General features: G+C 43.3%; 1 protein-coding gene across 1 annotated transcript; it reads right to left on the reverse strand.

Moving 5' to 3' along the window:
• Nucleotides 1–513: 513 nt before the first annotated feature.
• On the reverse strand, nt 514–26,690 carry PPTC7 (protein phosphatase targeting COQ7). The gene is given in 10 exon segments (XM_042441881.1): nt 514–4,186; nt 4,714–4,843; nt 6,511–6,634; nt 9,109–9,307; nt 11,179–11,358; nt 17,926–18,103; nt 18,886–18,904; nt 26,485–26,543; nt 26,546–26,671; nt 26,673–26,690. Coding segments are annotated over 10 exon segments (1,092 nt in total). The 3' UTR covers nt 514–4,127.
• Between the last annotated feature and the right edge of the window lie 788 nt (nt 26,691–27,478).

Below are 27,478 nucleotides of genomic sequence, written 5' to 3' on the forward strand. Positions count from 1 at the left end.
TGTACAAGCTCCCTGGAGTGAAAAGAACTTGTGCATGGGCAGAGATGTGTTCTTCTATTGTAGAAAACCCTCTGCTGTGATGGAGGTCGTACACAACTTCCAAAGTAGACGATATTACTGCGCTTCATGGTTTTTTTTTTTTGCATTTGGAAACTGAAAGGTACTGAAATTTATAAAATCACAGAACTTGGGAGATGCTCACATTCAAAGATTTTTTTTGTAATCTGTATAATTTGTAGAACATTCATCTTTTGTCTTTCATACTTTGACAGTTTGAAACAAATTTTTATCCCTTAGGCAATCACTTACAGGAAACTTGTTAATACAGATCATAATATCCTTGGAAAACATCAGTCTTGGCCACATGTAACCATGTACATATGATTCAAAGCCTGAATAAGTCCAGAAAAATGGAGCAAGCAAAGGTTAACAGTAACATAGAACCAGGAGTAGCTACAGACATGACAAAAATATTCCTGTCTCCAATCACGATTATTTAAAGCCACACACATGTATTGTATAAATACTATATTTATTAAATATCTTTAGTTCATTTAAATGTATTTACAGATACTATTCTTGCACAAATTATACTTCAGACATCCAATTCACATAATTGCCTTTTAGGTAAGCACAGGTAATGATAGTCTCATTTAACAAGAAAAAAGCATCCTCATTAGATCAGCTATCTTTGCCAGATAAAAAAAAAATCCATGTCTACCTTTAATCCAATTTCCTATGGAAAAAGCAACCCACTACCCAAGTAGCAATTCCAATCACAGTGTCTTTCTTTTCACTGGAGCATTCTGTGATTGAGGGTGCTTTTTCCTATCTTATTATTTGTTGCAGAAATCACAACTTTTGGAGGGAAACAGGGGCTTGGATCCAGAGCTACCCCTCCAGAAACAGAAGAGCCCCTTCAATTTGCAGGAGGAACTGGCATCCAGCAAAGGCTCTCCACTGGAGGGAAAGGGCAGGGCATGACAGCAGTCTCTGCAGATTGCATTTTGCCCCTGGAGCACCATCTCACCCACTGATCTGGAAAGTTCCCAACCCTCAAGGGCAACAAGGGAGGGAACCTGCAGGGTCATTTGGTTTATGGTGTGCCATTCAGTGCAAGTTTGAACCCAATGCAGGATGTTTCCGTTCTCCCAATGACAGTTAAAATAATAAGGAACCATGGACTTCAAGCTCCTTCATTAATATGGATATCATCATAGTAATCTACCTCATATGTAGTAACCCAACTGCAGACATTACCAGCAGGCAAATCATACAGCTGCTATGCTTTACTAGGTAAAGCAGGTTAATGCCATGCAAAGTTGGTTCTTCCAGATTCTCTATAAAGCAATTCTGATATTTGATTTCTCTTCAGCTTCCACTTCCGTTTTTCCCCAATTTAAGAGAACACAAAATGGAATGCCTTCTCTATACCAAATCAGAACACCAGTCAAGTTCCTAGGAAACATGCTACTGCTTTTGAGTACTGATAAAAGGGTTTTTAAGTCTTGCCTTCTTTTGTAAAAAAATTTGTGCGCAGACAGCTTAAGTTCATAGGAAGAAATTAGGTTTTATGTTTGAGTGCACATCTTAATATGGAAAAAAAATCAAGCGTGCCATAGAAATAGTAATTCTTTATAATACAGTATTGCTTTAAAAAATAGATGGCAAAAAGCTATAAACTGTACTGGTCTTTGGTGTCCAGTGATGGGAAGGGGGACTGAAGTATCTGCAAGTTTAAAAACTCAATTTGATCATCATAAAAAATGTAAGAGACAAATGGCTTTATACAGACTGCTCAACTAGAAAGCGCTGTAGGCAAAGCAAGGCCAATAAAGTGAACCCCACCAAGTGTTCCAGTTCAACTACTTGGGGGTAGGATTCAAGATCCCTGACACTACACAGGGCAAAAAGCTAGAGGCCATGACCACTGGAGGATGCCAAAGAAGCACCGTCCGCTCTGCACCTGTTCAATGGATGGGCACCCACAGCAAGGCTGGAAGAGATTCTGAAGCAGCAGGGAGACTGTCCTGCTCTACCGAGGCACCAATTCAGGGGCAGGCCAAAGCCAAAGAGATGGGGCGGCAACTGGAAGGTGCAGTCAGTAAAACTCAACAGTGCTTATTCTAATGAGGAGGAACTGCAACAGTGAACATTGGCAAATGAAAAATGCAAAATAAATTCAAATGAAGGGCAACTGCTCCTCTGGCAAAGCAGAAACAAAAATATCGGTACTGCAGCATTTATACATTCCTTCTAATTGAACATACACAGGTACAATTTGTTCAGTGGTAAGTAGTACAAGGGATTGAAATGGTTTGTGCAAAGTTACTGTTTGCCACATCTTTGAATCATAGCACTATGATTTTCTTCATTTTATTTTATTCCACCCTGTATCCATGCCCAAAAAAATTTGTCAAGCTAAATGGTTAAGGCATTCTGACAAAAAAATAATTAAAGGTGATTTAAGAAAAATCATCATGCCAATTTTAAAAAAGGTAGATCAACGAGCTTCCAAATTATTTCGCCCATTCTCATGGTAAATGAAATGACTGTTAGAAGAAGGATGCATTGAAATAGTGACATGTACATGGTACATGTTACATAATTATAAATAAAAGCTTGACACAATTATGCAAATATACAGTACAACCACAAAAAATATTTAAAACAGGCTGAGGTAACCTCAAACGTACAGTTTTAATACAATAAACCTGGCAGTAAATCCCCCTTTTCATGTTTTTAAAAAAGATTAAGATTTCTTTACTGGCCAAGCTCATCATCTAAACATCAACATTAACCAACTGCTATATAAAACATGGCTTTTCATTTCTAAGTACTTTTCTACCAGCAAAAAAGTTATGAAAAACTGACCAAAATATATATATCTTTACAGCTATCTGTTTTTACATGATGTTTTTTTTAAAAAAAGAGGAGGGAAGGTTGTAGCTACTGAAGAAACTGGACTGAATGTAAATGAAAACAAATGTCATATTGCAAAATGGCTATAAGATACCTGTAAACAACATTGAAGTTCATTCTGGAAATCCTATATACCGACTACTACAATGTCAATGCTGCTCATTCATGTGTGGGGTTTTTTTTTGCACATGTGCAGTTACTCTTGTTGCAAGAGTACAAGCAGAGGCATGTTTTAAAGACACTAAAACATTCCTTAAACTCAGAAAGATTCAGAGCCAAGGACCCATCACCTAAATGTATCCCACCATTCATAGCTACTGCAACATATAAAGCCAGATCAGGATACTTTGCACACATGCCATCCCAAATTCTCAGCACCCTGGCTTCTTCAGACTTCACTACAATAGAAAGAGCTTTAGAAAGTTATTTTCTCAAAGGAAAAATCCAGCTAGCAGAGAGCCCCATGTGAATAAATGATATGCCAAACATCCAGCTGTATGATAACAGTTAAGCACCTTTCTACTCTCACTATTCTCTTACAGACACTCACATACTCATACACACACTCATTCACTCACTCACATACACAACACATTTCACAAACTAAATCTGTGATTCAAAATTCAGTAACAGACAAAGTTCCTGGGCTAACACCACATATACCAAGAGGCTCAGTGCACTCAACTGCCTCTGAAGAATTCATATAAAAACAAGCCTCAAATATAATTTAAACATACCATGCTCGTTACACAATGCTTTGTGACCTTTTGGAGATTAAAAATGGGCATTTTCTACAGCAAGGTAACTGTGCCCTCATGGAGGTTCTCCTTGTCGATGTTAAACAACATATCTAGTTTTGAATGACCGCCAATTTCTACTTATTTGCTGCTCACTTTCTTCAGCGCCATAACCATGATTATCCCCCTCCCTTCCCCACTACTACACAATAATTACTACTGAACTTTGAAAAGACAAGCTTCAAGTATTGAAATTTTCATTTCTTGCTGGCAGATGTACCCCAGTGTATTCTAGTAGTCGGTTTTGATGGAGATCTTGACTGCATCTTAAAACAGGCAATGGATGGAACACATAATAGCCACTGAGTTCAGCTGCAGAGAAAGACATCCTGCCAGCAGGAAACAGTATGTATGAAGCTGGAACGGTAGGAAACACGCAAGTCATCAACAGCTGATGCTTTCAGCCCATCAGTCTGTATATTCAGCTACTATTGAAAGGAGGACGGTGATGTCATCTGGTTTTCCACCTGCCAAATAAAAGGGAAAAAAGATATTTAGATGTTATCTTCAGGAGCACAGGCTGAACAGTCATAAACACAATCCAAGAAAGGGGAGGAACAGAAACTGAAAGGTTAACACTCTCCATAAAAGTGGGGTAGGATCCTTCAAAATTCCCTCTTGAATTTTGCCAGAGAAACTTTTTGAAAAGTCTGATGCCACAATAAGACCACTTTTTCTCTCCCTCTCAATTGCCAAGAGAATGGCATTACATTTACAAGTGCCAATAAAATGCAGTCTGTTTTCCTGCAAAATACAGGGGCACCAGTTACAAACGTGTAGCAGTTTATTATGTGGGTGACAAGACGATGGGCCCTAGCTCCACATTTTGTAGCACCTCTGAAATCAGTTGGCTCATTCCTTTGCCACTCTAATTACTAGCCAGTATCTCATTCTGCTACATGGGATGACTTAGTGTTTCAGGATGTTGAAACAAATACTAGCCTAAAACCATGAGATCGTGCTTTGCTTTCCCCAGGACAACTAGAATCCTTACCTCTTACATTCAGTCCATTGTCACATGCAAACTGTGCAAAGGGAGACATGTAATTTGGATCATATGCCAGTTCATGAGCTTGCTCAGCAATACTTCTTGCTGTCTGTTGTATGCTTTCATAATTTGAATTCTGAATTGAGAAGAGCAGAAAAAAGCATGTTAATTTTGTTTTGTGTTAGAAAAAGGACAAATGTGTAACAATACTACAAGAAGAAGCACAAACTCTACATCTTGCCTCTACAACTAGACCCGCTGGCAGAAATTCTGGGAAGCTGCACTTGACTTGGAAGCATGTATTTTAAAGTCTCCTGGGTATTACATGGTGTTGGAGTGTGGCTGGCTGAAATGTCAAGCTTGTCTTTGACTCTAAACCAACATTTAACCTGTACCCAGCACTCAGTGGCCTCCTTACTGTATTAGCAAAGAAAAAATTAAAGTGGAGAGAATTTAAGGAGGATACACAATCACAGGATGCAATGGCAACACTACTACAGTGTTGACAAGAATGTGGCTTACTGGTTATTATTTCACTACAACAGTGCAACTCTGTAGACCAGTGATGGGAAGGTTTATCTGTAGGGGATATTCCCAAATTTAAGCTTGCCTGTAGGTGGCACCCAATCTCACAAGACAGATTAATAAGGACACTGACCCATCCTGGCACCACACACTTGATTTCTTGCACACTGTCCAATCCTCAGACACAGATTCCTAATGTGGCTGAAAACTCCATGAGTAAAATACACTCAAGAGGCAGCTGTGCATGAAAGTGAGGCGAAGGGAGAGCAAGAGAAAGAAATGGGTCCTTTCTCCCCAGGAAGCCCTTGAGCAAGTCCCAGCCTCTCTTCCTGGACTGATGTGCTTTTGGCCAGAGAACACCAGATTCAGTGTAGGTTGTGGGGAAGTAAGAGGTCAAGCAGGATCCTTGATTATATGCACAACCCACAACCTCCGCACTCCCCCAACATCATCAAACAAGCACAACTGAGAAGGTTTCCTCCCTGCATTGACTTCAGCCTGGTTACTAATTCTCACCAAGTGCTTTCTAAAGATGTTGTGATGGCTTGCAATACTGAAAGCTTTCCAGGAAGCTTTCCCAAACAAGCATGCTCTCAATAAGTGACATTACAAAAAGCAGCCAGAATGCACAGCCTGTAAAAGACACCCAACTGGTTCTGGTTCTAAGCCCAATAAAGTAAGCCACCATTCAAATCCTCATGAACAGAAGGAACTCTTGATCATCTGCATCCAATGGCTCTGTCACCACCAAAAAGACAGAAAGTCTAGCCTCTCCTACAAAAAGTGGTGTGGTGGCTAAGGATTGAAGCTCTGAATCCAGGCGTCCTTGTTTTGAATGTCTCTGGTGCCATCAACTCACTGGGTGCTGTTGGACAACCTGTTCTCAAACCATTCATTGCCATGATATTGGCCTATGTTAGAGGACTGTTGGAGAGCCTTCATGGTGTAGTGGTTTGAGTGTTGGACTATGACTCAGGAGACCAAGGTTCAAATTCCCTTTGCTCAGCCATGGAAACCCACTGAATGGCCTTTGACAAGTCACACCCTCTGAGCCCCAGAAAACCCTGTGATATGGAGACCCTAAGGCAAACCTAAGTCAGAATCAACTTGAAAAAACACAACAGCAACAAAGAAGATGGTTGCAAGGCTAACAAGTTAACATCCATAAAGTGGTTCAGACATACTGACTATGCAAATCATATTACTGCTGCTGTCTTTACTTGTTCCCTATTGCTCTGTACATCATACTGCAAGCCTGAACAACACATTCCTGGTTACCTTTAGTTTCTTTAGCTCCTGGAGGATCATATAGTCAGGCATGTTGTCAAAGAGCCCATCTGTGGCTGTCAGAATGATATCTCCCAGCTGGACATCAAAGGTAGTACTGTCTGCTGCATCTGGGCTGTGAAAACAATGACAGTGAACATTTTCCAATGGTCCTTAGGTCAAAGCTTAACCTACAAGATGGCAAGAACATCACTAGCTGCTCACTTCATGCTGCTCCTCAGGTGACATTCAGAGATTGACTGTGCAATCTGGTTCATGTCATGTCAGGAATAAGTCTAACTGAACTCGGGTTTTGTAAGGCCGCAATCTGATGCCCTTTATCTAAAAGTACTGGAACTGACACTCAGGTAACATGTATGGAACTACAGCCTTATAGAAAACCCTACTTAGTATGGTTTTGTTTTTTGAAAAATAACTTAGTTATTTGTGATGGGCCTCAGGGACATCCATTGAATTGAGAGTGAGAGTCATACTTCCAGAGACATCCAGGAGACATGATTCTCTTACTTGTGTGTGATTCCTTCCACTTATTTAAGAGAGAATTTTTGGAACCAAGGAATGACTTTTGGTATTTTCTGGTTTCCTAAGAGCAGACAGCTACGGGTTGTAGGAGTGGAAAATAATGCAGGAACAGGCCCCATACTCTTCAGTTAACCAATCCTATCCCACAGAGTTGGATTTGAGCAAAGGAAGGCAAGCAGGTCTGCACTGCTTAAAGGCCTGTTCATTAGATACAATAAATCAGGATTCAAAGATATAGCCGTGTCAGTCTGTGGAATCAGTATGTAGAGAGATCTTGTAGCACCTTTGAGACTAGTTGAAAGAAAAGTTGGCAGCAGAAGCTTTCGTAGACTTCAGTCTACTTCCTCAGATGCATTTGTTTTACTATATGCTCATTACCATGAAGTACAAGAACTCTGCAGAATATACAGTAAAACCACTTTGTTGTGATTCCATGACAGTCCAACAGAGTGTATTCCCCACCCATCCACACTTCATTTTGCAAATTCTGCCCAGGGAGGTTCAAAAGGCCTTGCCCTGAAAGGGGTGGAACAGAAATCTTGCTCCAGGTCCATGGGTAGCATACCCTTTTAAAGCTGCTATTCCCTATTGAACAGAATGTGCTTTTCCAACGCTCCATCCTAGAGCTTGGTGTTCCGCCAAAAGGGAGTTTTGATCATTTTGATTGGGCACGATGAACTGCTGGAAACTTTTAACTGTACTGAAATACAAGCTACAGTCACATGCTTCAAGTATTTGCTACCTCACTGCCTGAGTATGCAAAATTAGCAGATTCCCAATCCAAATCTGACAAGCAAAAAAGGAGGTCCCCAAAATGAACAAGAGAGCATGACAGCAGCAGCGTGCTTCATGTTGAAAGCCAAACGTGGACAACATGAAGGTCAACTCAGTCAGGTTCATTTGCTGAACTGACTCAACATAACTAGAACTGTGCACTGGAACTACAACTCCCAGACCCCTCAAGCACCATGTCTATCATTTGCCTCTTGCTGCAAGCACACAGCCAGCCATAACAGATGTTAGCATTCAGCACTGACTCTCTGCCAGCCAGTTATGCAGGCTCTAAACCATTTGAAGAGGAACTTTGTTTCGCTTTTAAGTCAAGTGAACTCCCTAAAGCCAACTCAATATTTCCAATGGCAACACATAACTGTAGTTTCACTTGACAAGCAAGGAGGGAAATACTCAACTTTTTATTTGAGGCTGAGGTCCTCAAAAATATTTTCAAACAGAAAAGTCAAAGGCACAAATGTAGCAGACTCTGCCACAAAAAGGTACTACATACTATAGTTGTTTTCCTCATGCCATGACTCAGGACATGGCCAATATAAAATTGCTTTTGTAAAGCCAAGTTTCAGAACATAAAAGAATCAAGGGCAGATGAGAAATATTTCACATCCCACACATGTACACCCTCCTCTGTAAGGAGGGGGGTACCCTTCTCTCTACTGACCACTCTGTTCACCAAAGGCATGCTAGGAAGAACATACACTTTTAAGTGCAACAACAAAGTCTCTGAGCATAAAAGGGCATTTCATACCTTATGGCTTTTGTTCACTATTCTGCAGCAGGACATGGCCAGGATGAAATTGCCAAAGCAGAAGAAAAAGCCTGTACAGTGCTCCCTCGGGTTACGAAATTAATTCGTTCCGCGGCTAATTTCGTAACCCGAAAAACCTTCGTAACCTGAATTGCCATAGGCGCTAATGGAAAAAAAGCCGCGGCTCTGCCGCGGCTCCATTGAAAACAGCGCCGAGGTTTTTTCATAACCCGAAAAAACCTTCGTAAGCCGAAACAATAAATCCCTATGGGATTTTTTCGTATCCCGAAAAATTCGTAAGCTGGGTAATTCGTATCCCGGGGTACCACTGTACTTATGAGAAATTAATGGGCTAAACAACATCAGATGATGTCTAAGTGGAAATCAGTCCCCCTTGTGTGGGAAAACTGAGTTGCACACTTACTGGGATATGATGTTCCCTGACAACTCTCTAGGAACATACCCAACACAATTGTATTGCATTTTGGCACATGCTAACCGTGACCATCCATGCAAAAAAGGCTCACCTGTCACTGAAGACAACTCCTTCAGCTTCTGGTGGGGCTATTGACAGTTGAAACGGAGTGTTGAAGTAGTGTTGTTGTTCATCCGATCGGTGCACTACTTCTCCACCTCTGACTACTAAAAATCCTGAATCCCCCAAGTTTGCTGTGTGTAGACGATGACTTGTTCGATCTAGAACTACAATGCAAGCTGTGCTGCTCCCTGGAAAAAAGATTAATTTTTTTTTAAAAAAAATGAAGAAAACCATAAATGCAACAGCTTTTATTTTTAATGAAGGGGACCCACAAGCTCTTTTGAAGCCAGCTTGGTGAAGTGGTTTGAATGTTGGACTATGACATCGTACTGAGCACTGAGTCTCGGTGGTCGTGTGAACTGGGAAAGTCTAGATAAATTGGACTAACCTTTTCCGTAAGAGGACACTAAGCTTCTAGTTTAGTTAGGGCTTTCGCATGAGAACAGCCATTACGTAATTAGATACAAGGAACCATTTAAGCAGAATGTGCAGTGTCTGAGCCGACACCAAAGGGAAACTTCGACAGCTGATGTTCATTCTTTAGGTGGGCAATAAAAATGGACTGACTCTTTCTGAGCTCAGCCGAGGTTAGCTAAATATAGCTTCCATATTTAGAGAGACCTCCTGGCAGAGAAGCTAAGGTCAGGTGAGAAGCATGTGTAGCAGGACAAGTAATTTGCACTTATTGTGCAAAAGGTTGTCCGTTTCCATTCACTCAGCTGATTCTTAAGAGCAACCAAGAGACGGCCAAATTCTGCCCGCCATGGCCCCTCACAACAGCCAATTCAATAGCTGAGTTCTAACTCAATGGTAGCCAAAACTGAGAAACAAGGAATTGTGAGAATGTTCAGGGAAGCCTCCAAGCTCTGCAGAATTATCCAAGTTCTCTAGATAAGGAACACCCTGGGAGACAAGAAGGAAATTCCCAAAAGACCTCAATGAGGACACGACAGGGAGACAGAATGGCATACTCTTGAAGAGAGCATGGCTTCCTGGCCTTACCCTGAAGCACCCCCTGCTACAACCTTTTGCCCCATGTCTTACCACCCTCCCCTCATAACTTTAAAGACAGCTACATGAACATCAGAAGTGGACACTGGTGGCACACAGGCTGCAAAATTCACCACATTCCCAATGGGAAAATGAATTTTTTCCAAAGTACCATATCCATATTGTCTAGGTCATGAAAAAGGTGGCACTGGAGCAACATGGAGGAACTAATGGAGTTCCGGAATGTACACTCAATATATGAAGAACCGAAACTCTGAAAACAAATCTTTAAAGAGTTTCAGATTCAAACCTTTGGTAATTTGCTTCCCCAAATGCACATACATCTGCCTGCATTTGGAGCCAGTCCTGTATTGATAAGGTACGTCAGTCACCACAATTTCAAAAGAAGATTTTATAGTATTTACCAACGTACCCCACCTCCTAAAATAACATTCCATTTTGGAGCCACATGAAGGACAGCGGATGTGTCAAGGATAATGGGTTTAACCAGCACTTAAGAGCATTCAAAAGGTTCTCTTAGCCAAACCATCTTAAGGCTATTATCAACTGCAAACTTTGCATCATGATCAGGAACATCTTTTTTGTTCTGATTTTGACTAATGCAGAGCCTGAAGAAGAATTCAGGGGTAACTCAGAAGTTTGCTCATTGCTCTGCAGTCTTTTTGTTGGTCATAATAAAGCCAATAAGTGACTGTTCTTTTCATATTTTTCTTCTTGATTTCCAGCATTTATACACCAGTTTTCATTTTAATATATCCCAAAGTGGTTCACGATAAAAACACCAACCAATTAGACAGACTGCACTATGGATCAAACCTTTTAGGATTAATACGAACCCTCTACTGCAAATGCAGGGAGGGGGCTTAGCTTTCAAGAACCAGGTCTGCCCAGCCCACATCATGAATTTGAGTCAAGTGGGGAGACAAGACCTGGGATCTTCTGAGGTCATTTTCTCACATACTGCCCATGGCTCTCAAGACTACAAGCAAGGCTGACCAAGACGAAGCATCAAAAAGACTGAGAGGGGGAATGGAACTGCTGAGCTTACCAAGCAAAGGTACTTTGTTCTGCAGCAGCTCACAGTAGCTTGTGGTAAGAATCCCAACAGGATTGCTTGGTACAAACCGTCCTTCTTTTACCAAGCGTTCACAAGTGCGCATGAGAGTCCCTGAGAACTGAGAAGGGTCAACACCATAGTCCCGCCAGCCACCAACGCCATCTGCTACCCCTAAGGGAAAAAAAGAGAGAGAGAATGTGTATATTTAATATGGATAAATTCTTCTGCATAAATACAAAGCAGAACATTTATATGAAAGTGCAAAGCTGGTTAAAGTTTAATTAGGCTCAGTTGCTACAGATATTTCTGAAGGAGGCTTTCTATACTAGTCACACTCCCAAAGCAATAGACAAGAGCAAGAAGCAGTGACATACCTAGTCAGTTCTGACTGCTAAACCCTCAAATAAAGTGTTGGACAGTGTTCATGGAGATCAAGAATAGCACTTCACATTGTCATCAGAACAGTTACCACCTCTCTTTATTGAAAATCACCCAAATGTTTTTCCTCTGCATCATGTTGCCATTAGGGCAATTCTGACTTAGGAGAATACAACAGGCAAAGCTTTTTAGAAAAGGCAAATAACTAAACATTTTTTTCCAGAGCCTAGTTACTACAAGACTGTGGCATCAGCAATATTCTCAGAGATATTATTAAATACTGACAAGCCACCTACTGAAGAAACCCTGATGATGTTTCTATAGCATTTGTTTCAGGAGCTGCTCGTGAGGCTGCACGAAATGGCATTTTATAGAAAGAGTGCAGCTCACGTTAATTATTCAGGATGCAGGATGAGTCACTTTTTCGCAGATCAGAAAGTCTCCCTCTGACAGAGCTGCCTTGGAAGAGAAAGCGGCTAACCTCTGTCCATGAAGTGAAAATTAATTTGGTGCAAAAGGAGAAATTGGTTCATCTGCAGACTGCCCTTCACTTAGGATGCCAGTTGAAATGGAGATGGAGGGTTCAGCATTGACCTTGGCATGAACTATGTAATCTGTCAACATGTTACAGCCAGACTCTGACATCAGCATTAATCAGATTTCTCCCAAAAATAGTCCACAGGCTCCTAGACACCAATTGTTAGGCCACACATTGCAACAATGAAAGACAAATATTACCATCACCTTGTGTAACAGAAGAGGAAGCACAATGTGAAACCCTGAAAGCCAAGAAACGCCACTCCTTTCTTCTGCTTCAGGAAATGCACATTAATTCTCTCAACAAGATGTGGAACAACAGAGCCTGTACAAGCAAATACAAAGCAGGTCTTCTGGTTTCAATGGTTCGGAATCCAGCACATGCAGAGCAGCAATGTGTAGCAGAGCAGGCAAGAGACAAGCAGCACAGAACATGCGCCTCAAAGTAAATTACAAGGGTGAATAAGCTGCTGACAGCCATATTTCTAAAGAAAGCACCACATTACAAGAAACCGTTGTTTTTCTCTCTCTCCATGCATTTCATATACACTCACTGAAACTTCTAAAGAGACGTGAAAGGAAGAATACAATCATTTCTCAAGGGCAGAGTGACATTGTCTCTTCAGCATAAGTGGCCATTACTGCTTTGAACTGTTTTCCAGTCACAAAGCTATACCTGCAGTTCCCAGAGGTACTGTCTGGTTACATGCAGTTTGTGCGTCAGTCACAGAGCCTCGGCCCCCTCCTTAGGTCTGCTTACATTAAGACAACCCAGAAAGCAAATCTGATGAGCCTGAGTTAAAGATCCCAAAAGGCTCCCAAAAGAGCAGAATGCAATCAGATGCTTGCGTTGGCAGCCACAGAAATGCTGCTGAGCCTTCCCAGTTACCCAGCACCTAGGGTGGCCAATCGAGGTTTTGCATTCCCATTCATGCAAGCTATTTACAAATGACAAGGATGCTTGCCTTTTATCTAACCAGAGAAAAGGGCACCTGTCCTCCTTTCTCTCTCAGATTAAACACCGTCACAGTGCACATCAATGGGCTAGCAATCGATGGACCAGAGCAACTATGGCTTGCCATACTCCATATTATTCAATGGCAGCATAATAATAATAATAAATAATAAAATTTTATTTATATACCGCTATTCCAAATTCGATCACAGCGGTGTACAACAAAAGCATAGCCATAGGGATGCACACATGCCGCTGCCTATTGAATAATATGGGACATGACCATCTGCATTTTTCCTCATCCACGGTGAGGTGCAGAAACCAAACCTCACAGATGAGAAGGGTCCACTATACTCTAAAAGGCAAGACTTTCTCAAAGTACTAGAAAATCAGGTACTGGTAAAAGTGCTTTTTACAATTATGCAGCTAGCACTGCAAAGCATCTGCCCTTACACAGGGCTTTATTGTCTGTACCATTATGTCACCTATCTATCCAGCATTCCCAAGGACAGCTTAGCAAAAGGATTGCATAATGGCACAGTTCAAGTGAGATTCTGACACCCAACTTCCTTTTTTCCTAAAAGAATAATTGCTTAACTCCTCACAGACTGTCCTTCAACCTATACCATCCCCCCCCCCCAAAATAGGCAGCAAGTTGGAAGGCTTGTTTCCATTGGTGAGTCTTGCTTTGAAGGAAAAAAAAAGGAGGCTGCGGTGATCTGAAATACAGGCAGGATAGGTAAGAGGAAAGGCACCAGTGTATAGTTTCAGGATCACTTTGAAGAAAGACAGAGTAGGCAAATCCTACAGACACCCATCAAGCGGTAAGCCTCACTGAACTAAATACAGCTTATTAGTTAAGCATGCAAGCTGCCTAAATACCCAAAAGGTGCCAGATCCTGTCTGATCTTGGAAACCAAGCAAAGTCAGCTCTGGTTAGTACTTGGAGACCACCAAGGAATCTCAGGTGCTGTAGGCTGTATTTCAGAGGAAGGAACTGGCAAAACCACCTCTGAGAATTCCTTGCCTTAAAAATGCTATGAAATTCATGGGGTTGCCATAAGTCGACAGGAGACTTGAAGGCACATATAAACACACAATGTTGTTTCAAGCTGGAAAGATCACATTCTGGGGGTGGCTGTTGACCTCCAAAATAGCCAGGCATTAACGGTAGGAGGAAAAACCCAAGACACATTCCTAAAATATATTTTCTTTGAAGTAAGGCAGAATCAGCTTAGAGTGGACGGCAAGTAGAATTTGAGGACAAACAACCACTAGAAGTCCAAAACAATCATCTACAGGGAGAAGGTCAGGTGAGGTTGTAATCTGACTGAAAGAAGGATATAAATGGATAAAATAGAATGTCCGACATTTTTCATGTCTCCTTGCCAGAACTCTATTTTCTGGCACACTTTGGAGACTTGGCTACATGTGAAGCTGGGAACTACTCTAAACAGGAAAATACATGCAGCATCACTAAAATAGCAGAAGGCACTAAAAGGATTGAGAGTATGTCTGTTAAAACAGTTAATGTCTACCAGGTTTTACATACAGAATTATTCTCTCATCTTTCAGCAAACATTTCCCTGATCTTTTCATGTAATATCCTCTTTTTAAAATAGCACTGTTTTTGGGCTCCTTAAAATGACTAACAGGGTTGGAATGTCATCTTACTTAAAATGCCCATTATAGGATTTTATGATACGGTGAAGGAGAAAAAGCCCAACCATATGTGTGTTTGTACTGTGAGCACTCTGCACAACTGGCGGAGAAAAACTACTGCCCAATATACTAACTGACACGAAAATCTATAATCACAGTATTTTAAAATAAAAACAGTTTTAAAAAAAAATGCTGAGGGTATCTGCTGAAAGCTGAGGGTAAGGCTTTGTGTCCTCCCCTTTTTGGCTTCATTGGAACCATCCCTCTGATTGCCTAACTTTCTTCTGGTGACCCTATCATGGTGTTTTCTTGGCAAGATTTGTTCAGAGGACATTTGCCATTGCCTTCCCCTGAGCACCTGTGACTTGCCCAAGGTCACCCAGTGGGTTTCATAGCCGAGCTGGGAATTGAACTTTGGTCTCCACAGTCATAGTCCAACACTCAAACCACTATGCTACACTGGCTCACCTGTGTGGTTTACGCTTACTCAATAAAACATTTACCACCACAGGCCCTGATACCTCCCAAGTTCCCAAGGATGATCTGTTATGACTGAAGGCATGAGGGGATGCTGGTGAAGGACATAGCAGCTCAGGCTTCACAAGCCCAGGCTTACTATCCTGTGAAGCAGGGCTCAATTTCAGAATTTACTGTTCCACATGAGGACAGCCACAGTAAATCATGACACTAACTTAGCATTTGTAAAGAAAGCGCATTACAAGCACTGCTCTAGCAAACCTTGCAACAGCATTGTTTGTGCAGGAATTTTCAACAGGGATGTGGGTTGACTACCTCTGGCATTTTGACAGCCTTGCAAGAATGGCCACTGCTGGCACTTCCATGCTGCACATGGCATGCTGAGGCTAGGAGAAAGATAGTTTGCCTATGGCAACTTGTTAGGTTAGGGCGCTGAGATTTGAAATGAGGATGTACTGGTTCAAAAGCTCATGATCTTATGGCCCAAACCTAAGTGAGCCTGCTCAGAATTTAGTCCCACTGCATTCAATAGGGCTTCCAGAGAATCAGTAAACACTGCAACAAGATTGCACTATTAGCCAATGCACTATACAAGCTCTGCAAAGGACTTACTGCCAAATGTCTGTGACAAGGTGCATTTCCCAGATTGCACAACAGATAAAGGTCATGTGTAGCTATTTTACTGCTGGTCAAACAGGGACTCACTTGAAAGTTGGGCCAGTTTGTTTCACCAATAGACAGGAGTGGCTCATGTGGCCACTCCACACCCACAGCCATCCCACACAAGTTCTCAAAAGAGAAGGCCAAGAACTTCTTGGCATGCTCAACACACTCAATGACTAATATAAAAAGCATTGGAAGATGAATGGTCTGAATGGAAAATGAAACATGCGAAGCTCAATCTTTAGCTAAAGGTACTATAAATCTTTTATTATAAAAAAAACAAAACTCTGCAAAAAGCTGCTGTGGGTCATCTGTTCTATTTGATCACTTGTAAACATGGCAAAGCATAATACATTAAAATAATCCAGAGCAGGGCAATGATGGAGCCAGCGGATGGTTCAGAGATGTGATGTATGAAGAAAAAATGAAGAAAACAAACAAAAGGATAGGGCACTGAAAAACAACAACATGAATACCAAGTGTGCAAGGCAGAGGGCCAACCTAGGCCATCATATAGTTCACAGAAAGTATCTTAAGAAGAGGGAAGTCAGCATCTAGAAATTTGTCCCTTTAGGACTGATAAACAAAGAGAAACAGGACAACAAGAGGTTGTGTCTTTATCATCATCCATCCAGAGTTAACCTGCAGTCCTTTGGTCCCTTCCCTTGAAAGAAGAGCCAGAAAACTTGGACTGTATCAGTAAGAGTCAAAGAAAACTGGCCCACCAACATCACCAAATATACCAGATTATATCCTTCTGTCGATTTTTGTTGTACCATGCCTTGCAACTCAATTTTGGGAGGGTAATAAATACATAAGACTATAAAAAGGTGGCTATTTAGTAAGCCAAACAAAGGCCTGTTACAGACAGGCCAAAATAAAGCTGCTTCGAGTCACATTGGAGGTATGGTATTTCAATGATGCATGTGTCCTAAGAGTACAAAAGCCATACCAAAGCTGCACTCCAGTCTTTGGCCTGTAACAGGCCAAAGAATGCCAAGGTGCAACAAATACACCCTAAAGCCTATCCATGTGCTTCCCCACTTGGAAGTGGCACTGCACTGAGGGTTTGCATGTAGAAGGTCCAGGTTCAACGCCAGTATCTCCAAGCAAGTGCTTGGCAAAACCCTGCCTGGAACCCTGCAGAGCTATTGTTGCCAGTGAGTGGAAAATACTGGGCTAAACAGACCAACATTATCATTCAACAGAAGATTGGTTCCTATGCTTCTAGTCTGGATTTCGTGTAGCTTCAGATCCCTTAGAGTTACCATGCCAAATCCATGTACAAAAGCCACAGGTGTCTGCCGTAACAACAATGCAGTAACTACCAAATCCAGTTCTTCAAAATTCATTCCATGTGATGCTACAGAACTACTCATTTCTTATCATATTAGCCACAATGCTAAAGCAGCAACAAGGCCTGAACTACTGTTACAGTTCACTATAGGAGTGGCGGGCCTTCAGTCCTCCAGATGTTCTGGACTACAACTCCCATAATCCATCCCCATGGGCTATGCTGGGTGAGGCTGGCGTGAGGCAAAGCATCCTCAACGCCAAAGTTTTCCAGTCCCTGCAGTCGAGAAAAAAGTGTGCCAGAGCAAAGATATGCCTTAGAAGTATTAAAATATAGTGCAGAACCAGGAAGTGCCACATTTGAAACACATCCACAGCGCCTTCCCTCTCCACAGCGCATATGCCTTATGGAATAATTCTGCAAACCCTGCCTCTCTCCACCGACACTCATTCTTTTTTAAAACGAGGACAAACAGCTATGGTCACGTGTTAAAGAAGAGAGAACAAAAGCGACATTTCCCCGGTGAAGAGCTACAGCTCGAGAACAAAGGCAGAAAAAGATAAGCTACGGTGCATGGAAAAGTTTGATGTTGTTTTTTTTTTGGGGGGGGGGGGGTGTCTATTCAGTACTCATATGACCCCACCACTTGCATCTAGCAGCATTCCCTTAAATGTACACTAGGTACGCTGACAAGCTGACTGAATTTTTGTTCCGCGTTCACTCATTACAAACAGGCACGGCGCACCCATGGCAACGCTATGTTTCCAATTACCATCAACGTAATGCGCTTTAGACACAGGAGCAACCTCCGAGTGAGCAAACGGCAACACGCTGAACCGTGTGGGACGACCGCTATGTATGTTGGAAAGCAAGGCCAACAGCTGGCGTATAGCACCAAGGGCTGCTGCCTTGAGCTTGCCTTGCGCACAGTCTTTAGAAGGCCCCATTCTCTACAAAGGGCCTATGCTCTTCAGGCCGCTCCGGTGACACCTGACCCAACACAGCTGCATTGCACTGGAGAGCTGCAGCTGAAAGCCCAGCGCAGGGGGTGTGTGGGAGGTGGCACCTGACATCCAAACGTCCTCTCAATGTCACTTTGCTTTCACCTGCTCAAGGGCACAAGGTGCGCCAAAGGCAACAGTCCACTCCCAATTGCTTCTTAGATTAGGACAGCTTTGCCGAGTGGCGGGACAACGTCAAATCCTTCCAGCTTGAAGGCTAATGCTAGGTTTTCTTCCCCGATCCGCCACATTGTCACGGCGGGTGAACTGCCAAGAACTTTCTGCATAGAGCCACATCTGTGGCCTCAATGCTCGGTTTGGTGCCATGCGCTGGCTCAAGGCGATGGCATTCTGGGAGTTGGAGTTTGTTGTTTCAAGAACACCAGGCCTCTGCCCACCACCAAATCATGACGTAGTCAATGGGAGATAACACAGACCTGGGATATACTTTGAGGTCCATTTTCCCTCTCACATACTGCCCAATGGCGTCTCAAACTACAAGCAAGCGCTGACCAATGACGAACATCCAAAAAGACTGAAGGGGGAATGGAACTGCTACTTTACCAAGCAAAGAGTACACTTTGTCTGCACATCTCACAGTACCTTTGTTAAAATCCCAACAGAATTGCTTGGTACCACAACGTCCTTCTTATTACCAAGCGTATCACAATGCCTATAAGAATCCCTGAGAACTAGAAGGTTCAACACCAGAGCACCGCCAGCCAACCAACGCCCAGTTCTCTACCACCCCTAAGAAAAAAAAAAAGAGAGAGAATGTGGGATATTAATATGGATAATTCTTCTGCATAAAATACAAACAAACATTTATATGAAATGCAAAGCTGTTAAAGTTTCGATTACGAGGCTCATTGCTACAAAATCCTTTCTGAAGGAGGCTTTCTAATAATCCTAGTCACACTCCCCAAATCCCAATAACAGACAAGAAGCAGTGACATACCTCAGTCAGTCTCAACTGCTACACAAAACCCCCGTCAAATAAAGTGTTTGGACATGTTCATTAGTAGCAAATCAAGAATTCACTTCACAATTCATCAGCCAACATTAACCACCTCTCCTTTTTGAAACAGATCACCAAATGTATTTTTCCCTCTGACATCATGTTTGCCATTAGTGCCAATTCTCTGACTTAGAGAAATACAACAGGCAAGCTTTTTATAAAAGGCAAATAACTAAACATTGTTTTTCCAGAGCCTATTTACTACAAACTGTGGAAAAAAACATCACAATATTCTCAAAATATTAGCCTAAATACTGACACACCACCTACTGAAAACACCCTAATGAATTTTCCTTCTGATACACTTTGTTTCCAGGAGACTGCCTCGGACTGCACAAAATCATTTTATGAAAGAGTCAACTCACTTGTTAATTTATTCAAGATGCAGGATGATTCACTTTTTCGTAGATCAGAAAGTCTCCCACCTCTGACAGAGCTTGCCTTGGGAAGAGAAAGCGGCCTAACCTCTTCCATGAGAAGTATAAATTAATTTGGTGGACAAAATGAGAAATTGGTTCATACTGCAGAAACTGCCCTTCACATTAGGATTGCCAGTTTAAATGGAGATGAGGGTTCAAGCATTGACCTTTGCATGAACTATGTAATCTTCAACATTTACAAAACGCCAGAACTCTGAACATCAGCATTAACTCAGATTTCTCCCAAAAATATCCACAGCTCCTAGACAACCCAATTTGTTAGTCCCAACACATATGGCAACAAATGACAAGACACAATATTACCATCACCTTGTGTAAACAGAAGAGGAAGCACAATATAAACCTCGAAAAGCCAAGAAACGCCCACTTACCCTTTCTTCTTCTTCACGAAATGCACATTAATTCCTCGCATCAACAGATTGGTAACAACAAGCCCTGGTAACAAGCCAAATACAAAGCAGTCTCTCTGGTTTCAAGGTTCGGCAATCCAGCAACATGACAGAGCAGCAATGTGTAGCAGAGCAGCCAAGAACAAGCAAGCACAAACATCGCCTCAAAGTAAAATTACAAGGTGAATAAGCCTGCTGACACCAATAGTTCTAAAGAAAGCCCCAACATACCAAGAAACCGTATTTTTTCTCTCTTTTCCATGCATTTTCAAACCACTTCACTAGAAACTTCTAAAGAGACGTTAAAGGAAAAGAATACAATACATTTCTTCATCAAGGACAGAGTGACATTGTCATCTTCAGCATCAAGTGGCCATTTACACTGCTTTGAAACTGTTTATTCCATCACAACAGCTATAACCGATACCACTGCATTTCCCAGAGGTAACTGTCCTGGTTACACATCAGATTTGTAGCGTCAGTCACAGACCTCTGGCCCCTCCCATTAGGTCTGCTTTACATTAAGACAAAAACCCAAAACGCAAATCTATGAGCCGAGTTTAAAGAATCCCAAAAAGGCTCACCAAAAGAGCATAATACAATCCAGATGCTTGCGTTGGCAGCCACAGAAATTTCTGCTGAGCCTTTCCCATTACACCAGCACCATAGGTGTGGCCAATCGAGGTTTTGCATTCACCATTCCATCAAAGCTTATGTTACATAAATACAAGGATGCTTGCCTTTACTAATCACCAGAGAAAAGGCACCTTCCCCTTTCTCTCTCAGATTAAAACACCGCATCACAGTGCACACATCAATGGCTACAATCGATTGGACCATAGCAACTATGCTTGCCATAAACGCCATATTATTCCAATGGCAGCATATAATATAAAAATAATAATACAAATTTTATTTATATACGAACCGCTATTCCAATAGTCTATCACAAGTGGTTACAACAAAAACATATACCATAGGATGCCACCATGCCGCTGCCTATGGAATAATATGGGACATGAACCATCCGCATTTTTCCTCATCATCCCGTTAGGTGCAACAACCAAACCTCACAATGAGAGGTCCACTGTACTCTAAAACATCAAACGTTCTCAAAGTACTAGAAAAGTCAGGTACTGGTAAAAGTGCTTTTTACAATTAATGCAGCATAGCACCTGCAAAGCATCTGCACCTTACACAGGGCTTTAAATTGTCTGTACCAAATTATGTCACCCTATCCTATTCCAGCATTTCCCAAGGACACGCTATACAAAAGAGATTGCATATATGCACAGTTCAAGTTGAGAATTCTGACAACCCAACTTCCTTTTTTTTCCTAAAATAATTGCTTTAATTCTCCTCACAGATCTGTCCCCTTCAACTATCAAACACCTATACCATCCCCCCCCCCAAAATAGCAGCAAATTGGAAGCTTGTTTCCCAAATTGTGAATTCTTGCTTTGAAGGAAAAAAAATGAGCAAGCGGTATCCTGCAAATACCAGCAGGATAGGTTACATAAATGCTACCATTACTAGTTCTCAGGATCACTTTGCAAGAACCCACGACATTAGTCCAAATCCTCACAGCACACCCATCACAGCGGGAGCCCACTGAACTAAATCATACAGTCTATTAGTTAGGCAGGCAAGACGGCCTAAAATACCCCAAAAGGATGGCCAGATCCTGTCTGCTCCTTGCAAACCAACAACGTCAGCTCTGTTAGTCCAAACTTTGGAGACCACCAAGATCAAGCTCAGGTGCTGTAGGCTGTATTCTAAGACAAGGAACCTGCAAAACCACCTCTGAAGAAATTCCTTGCCTTAAAAAACTGCTATACAATTTCCCATGGGTGTTTCCAATAAGTCGACAGGAGACTTGAAGGCACAGATAAACACAACACCAATGTTTGTTTCATCAAGCTGGAAAATACACATTCTGGGTGGTGCCTGTTGACCTCCAAATAAGCCAGTCATTAACAGTAGAGAAAAAACCACAAGACAACATTCCTAAATAATATATTTCCTTTGAAGTTAAAGGCAGAATCAAGCTTAGAGATGGACGCACTATATTAAATTGAGGACAAACAACCACTAGAAGTCCAAAACCAATCATCTACAGGAGAAGGTCCATAGGTTGTAATCTGACTACGTAAAGGAATATAACTGATAAAATAGAAATTGTTCCGACATTTTTTCATTTCTCCTTGCCAGAACTCTATTATTTCTGGCACACTTTGGAGACCTTGGCTACATGGTCAAGCTGGGCACTACTACACTAAACAGTAAAATACATGCCAGCATCATCTAAAATATCAGAAGTCACTAAACAGCTAAAGCATTAGCAGAGTATCGTTCCTTTAACACATTCTAATGTCCTTACCATGTATTTACAAATACAAAAATTATTCTCCTCAATCTTCAGCAAACATTTCCCATGATCCTTTTCAATTAATATCCTCCTCTTTTTTTAAAATAGCACTGTTTTTTGGGCTCCTTAAAATGAACTAACAGTTGAATGTCAATCTCTTACTTACAAAATTCCCATTATAGGATTATTATAAAGATACGGTGAAAGAAAAAGCCCCAACCATATGTGTTGTTTTTACTGTGAGCAATCGCAAACAACTGGCGGAGAAAAAAGATACTAAAACTACTGCCCAATATACTAACTGACCCACGAAAATCTATAATCACAGTATTTTAAAATAAAAACAATTTAAAATCAAAAAACAATGCTGAGTAAGGCTTTTTGTTGTACTTCCCCCATTTTTGGCTTCAAGTGAACCAATCCCTCTGATTTCCACTAACTTTCTTCTGTGACCCTATCACATTGTGTTTCTCTTGGCAAATTTGTTTCAGAGACATTTGCCATTGCACTCTCCCCTGAGCAACCTGTTGACTTGCCCCAAGGTCACCACCCATGGGTGTTTCATTAGCCAGCTGGGAATTGAACTTTGTCCTCCACAAGTACATAGTCCAACACTCAAAACTACTATGCCTACAACTGGCTCACCACCGTGTGGTTTACCTTACTCAACAAATAAACATTTAAACCACCACAGGCCCTGATACCTCCCCAAGTCTTCCAAAGATATCTGAGACTATGTCTAAGGCATAGGGGATCTGGGTGAAGGAACAGAGCAACTCAGCTTCACAAAGCACCCAGCTTAACTATCCTGTAAGCAGACTCAATTTTCAAATTTACTGTTCCACATGAGGACAGCCCACAGTAAATCATGACACTAACGTAGCATGTTGTAAAGAAAAGCGCATTACAAGCACTGCTCCTACAAACCTTGCAACAGCAGTGTTTGTGCAAACGGAAATTTTCAACAGGGATGTTGGGTTGACATTAACTCTGCCAATTTGACAGCCATTGCAAATGGCCACTGCGGCACGCCATCTGCACATGCATGCTGAGGCTAGGAAAGATAGTTTGCTATGGCAACTTGTTAGGTGAGGGCGCGGAGATTTGAAATGAGGAGTACTGGTTCAAAAGCTCATATCTTATGGCCAAACCAAGTGAGCCGTGCTCAGAATTTAGTCCCACTGCATGCAACTAGGGCTCCAGAGAATCCAGTAAACACTAGACAGATTTGCACTATTAGCCAATGCACATACAAGCTCTGCAAAGGACTTACTGCCAAAGTCCGTGGACAAGTCATTTCCCAGATTGCACAACAGATAATGGTCAGGGTGTAGCTATTTACTGCTGGTCAAACAGGGACTCACTTGAAAGTTGGGCCATTTGTTTCACCAATAGACCAGGAGTGCTCATGTGGCCACTCCCACCACACAGCATCCACACAAGTTCTCAAAAGAGGGCCAAGAACTTCTTGAATGCTCAACACACTCATGACTAATAAAAAAGCATTGGAAGATGAATGGTCTGAATGGAAAATGAAACAGGCGAAGCCAATCTTAGCTAAAGGTACTATAATCTTTTAATTATAAAAAAAACAAAACTCTGCAAAAAGCTGCTGTGGGTCAGCGTTCTATTTGATCGCTTGTAACATGCAAAGCATAACATTAAAATACCAGAGCAGGGCAATGATGGAGCCACGGATGCTTAAGAGATGTGTATGTAATGAAGAAAATGAAGAAAAACAAACAAAAGGAGAGGGCACTGAAAAACAACAACATGAATACCAAGTGTGTGCAAGGCAAGGCCAACCTAGGCCATCATATAGTTCACAGAAAGTATCTTAAGAAGAGGGAAGTCAGCATCTAGAATTGGTCCCTTAGGACTGATAACAAAAGAAACAGGACAACAAAGGTTGTGTCTTTATCATCATCCATCCCAGATTAACCTGCAGTCTTTGGTCCCTCCTTGAAAGATAGAGCCAGAAAACTTGGACTGTATCAGTAAGAGATCAAGAAAACTGGCCCCCCAACACACCAAATTAGCCAGATTATATCCTTCTGTCGTCGATTTTTGTTGTACATGCCTTGCAACTCAATCTTGGGAGGGTAATAAAACATAAACATAATAAAAGGTGGCTATTTAGAAGCCAAACAAAGGCCTGGTACAGACAGGCCAAAATAAAGCTGCTTCGAGTCACATTGGAGGTATGATATTTCAATGATGCATGTTTCCTAAGAGTACAAAAGCCATACCAAAAGCTGCACTCCAGTTTTGGCCTGTAACAGCCAAAGAACCAAGGTGCAACAAATACACCTAAAGCCTATCCATGTGCTTCCCCACTTGGAAGTGGCACTCCTGAGAGGTTTGCATGTAGAAGGTCCAGGTTCAACGCCAGTATCTCCCAAGCAAGTGCTTGGCAAAACCCTGCCTGGAAACCCTGCAGAGCTATTGTTTGCCAGTGAGTGGAAAATACTGGGCTAAACAGACCAACATATCATTCTACAGAAGATTGTTCCTATGCCTTCCCTAGTCTGGATTTCGTGTACTTCAGATCCCTTAGAGTTCCATGCCAAATCCATGTACAAAAGCCACAGTGTCTGCCGTAACAACAATGCAGTAACTACCAAATCCAGTTCTTCAAAATTCATTCCATGTGATGCTACAGAACTACTCATTTCTTATACATATTAGCCACAATGCTAAAGCAGCAACAAGGCCTGAACTACTGTTACAGTCACTATAGGAGTGGCGGCCTTCAGTCCTCCAAGATGTTCTGGACTACAACAACTCCCCATAATCCCATCCCCATGGCTATGCTGGGTGAGGCTGGCGTAGGCAAAGCATCCTCAACGCCAAAATTTCCCAGTCCCTGCAGCATCGAAGAAAAAGTGTGCCAGAGCAAAGATATGCCTTAGAATATAAAATATAGTGCAGAACCAGGAAGTGCCACATTTGAAACACATCCACACGCCTTCCCTCTCCACAGCGCAATGCCTTATGGAATAATTCTGCCAAACCCTGCCCTCTCCTCCACCGACACTCATTCTTTTTTAAAACGAGGACAAACAGCTATGGTCACGTGTTAAAGAAGAGAGAACAAAAGCGACATTTCCCCTGTGAAGAGCTACAGCTCGAGAACAAAGGCAGAAAAAGATAAGCTACGGTGCTGGGAAAAGTTGATCTGGGTTTTTTTTTGGGGGGGGGGGTGTTATTCAGTACTCATATGACCCCACCACTTGCATCAGCAGCATCCCCCTTAAATGTACACTAGGTAGCTGACAAGCTGACTGAATTTGTTGTTCCGCGTTCAGTCATTACAAACAGCAGCGCGCGCACCCATGGCAACGCTATGTTCCAATTACCATCAACGTATCGCTTTAGACACAGGAGCAACCTCCGAGTGAGAAAACGGCAACACGCTGAACCGTGGTGGGACGACCGCTATGTAGGTGAGGAAAGAACAGCCAACAGCTGGCGTATAGCACCAAGGGCTGCTGCCTTGAGCTCGCCTTGCGCACTCTTTAAAGGCCCCATTCTCTACAAAGGCCCATTGCGTCGTCCCGCTCCGGTGACACCTGACCCAACACAGGCTCATTGCACTGGAGAGCTGCAGCTGAAAGCCAGCGCAGGGGTGTGGTGGGAGGTGGCACCGACATACAAACGTCCTCTCATGTCACTTTGCTTCACCTGCTCAAGGCACAAGGTGCCCAAAGCAACAGTCCACTCCCAATCTTCTTTAGATTAGGACAGCTTTGCCGAGTGGCGGGACAACGTCAAATCCTCCAGCTGAAGGCTAATGCTAGGTTTTCTTCCCCCGATCCGCCACATTGTCACGGCGGTGAACTGCCAAGAACTTCTGCATAGAGCCACATCTGTGGCCCAAATGCTCGGTTTGGTGCCATGCGCTGGCTCAAGGCGATGGCATTCTTGGGAGTTGGAGTTTGTTGTGGCCCGCCCACAACAAACCCAACTCCGAATGCCATCGCCTTGAGCCAGCGCATGCACCAAACGGGTTTATTCTACGTGTGGATGCAACCATAGTTGCAGTATCTGTCCCTACTAAGCTCCGAGGCAAAGACTCCCACAAGGGAAAAGGGGAGAAGTCCCGGCCCACTCACCCAGGACGTCGCGGAGGCGTGTGTCGGGCCACGAAGCAGGCATCATCGCCGTACGCACATTGCCCTTCTTCTGAATGCCCTTGCGGAAGTCCTTGCCGAAGCCACAGCGTGCCGTCACCAGGCTGTAGTCGCGGGAGTCGGTCTGAGAGAGCCCCCCCAGGACGGCGCGGGCCACCAGTCTGCCATAGAGAGAGGACCGAGAACATGGTGCGGGGAGCCCAGCAGCCCACGCGCCTGAGGAGGCAAGCGAGGAAGGAGGAGAAGAAGGGGCGCTCAGGCACACCCTGCCGTGCTGCTTCACAGGAGCCAAGCCCAAGGCCCCTTCCCTCCTCCTCCCCTCCGCTGACCTCCTCTCCAAGAGAACCCCTGCCCCTTTCCCATCTCCCCCCCAAGCCCCTAAGCTGCCCCTTTCCCTCTGGCTGGGCTGGGCCTGCCCTCCCAGCCGCACATGGCCTGGCTCGCCCGTGGCTTCCCGACCCCCTTCCCTTCCCCTCCCGGCTGCCCTGAGGCCTCTTCCCGCCCCCACCTCCGGCTGGGCCTGGAGCCCCCCAGGCCGCGGCTCCCCTTTCCTTTCCTCCGCCTGGGGCCTCCTCCTCCTCCTCCGCCTCTCCTCCCTCCTCCTCCGCTTCCCTCCTCCGGGGCCTCGCCGCCACCGGCAACAGGAGCAGCGGCTTCCCGGCGGCGCCTCGCCTCTCCTTTCTCTCTCTCACAACCGGCCGATCTTCTCCGCGGCCCCCGTCATGCTCAGCCGCCATCCTTTTCGTCTCGAACCGGGCCCGCTCCTCTCGCGCCTCCTCCTCCGCTGCGCCGCCGCCTTTCGGGAAGAAGCAAAGGAGCCGAGGAGAAAGGAAGCCACGGGGCGAGCGCGCTAAGGTCGCTCCGCCTCCTCGCCGGGGAGCAAGCCCTCCTCCTCCTCCCCTCGCCGCCGCTCCCCCCACCATCCGGGCCTGCCCAGGCCTCTCGGGCTCCCATTGGCTCCTGGCCGCATCTTATT

The sequence above is a fragment of the Sceloporus undulatus genome, chromosome 10 (genome assembly GCF_019175285.1).
Source record: "Sceloporus undulatus isolate JIND9_A2432 ecotype Alabama chromosome 10, SceUnd_v1.1, whole genome shotgun sequence".
Taxonomy (NCBI): domain Eukaryota; kingdom Metazoa; phylum Chordata; class Lepidosauria; order Squamata; family Phrynosomatidae; genus Sceloporus; species Sceloporus undulatus.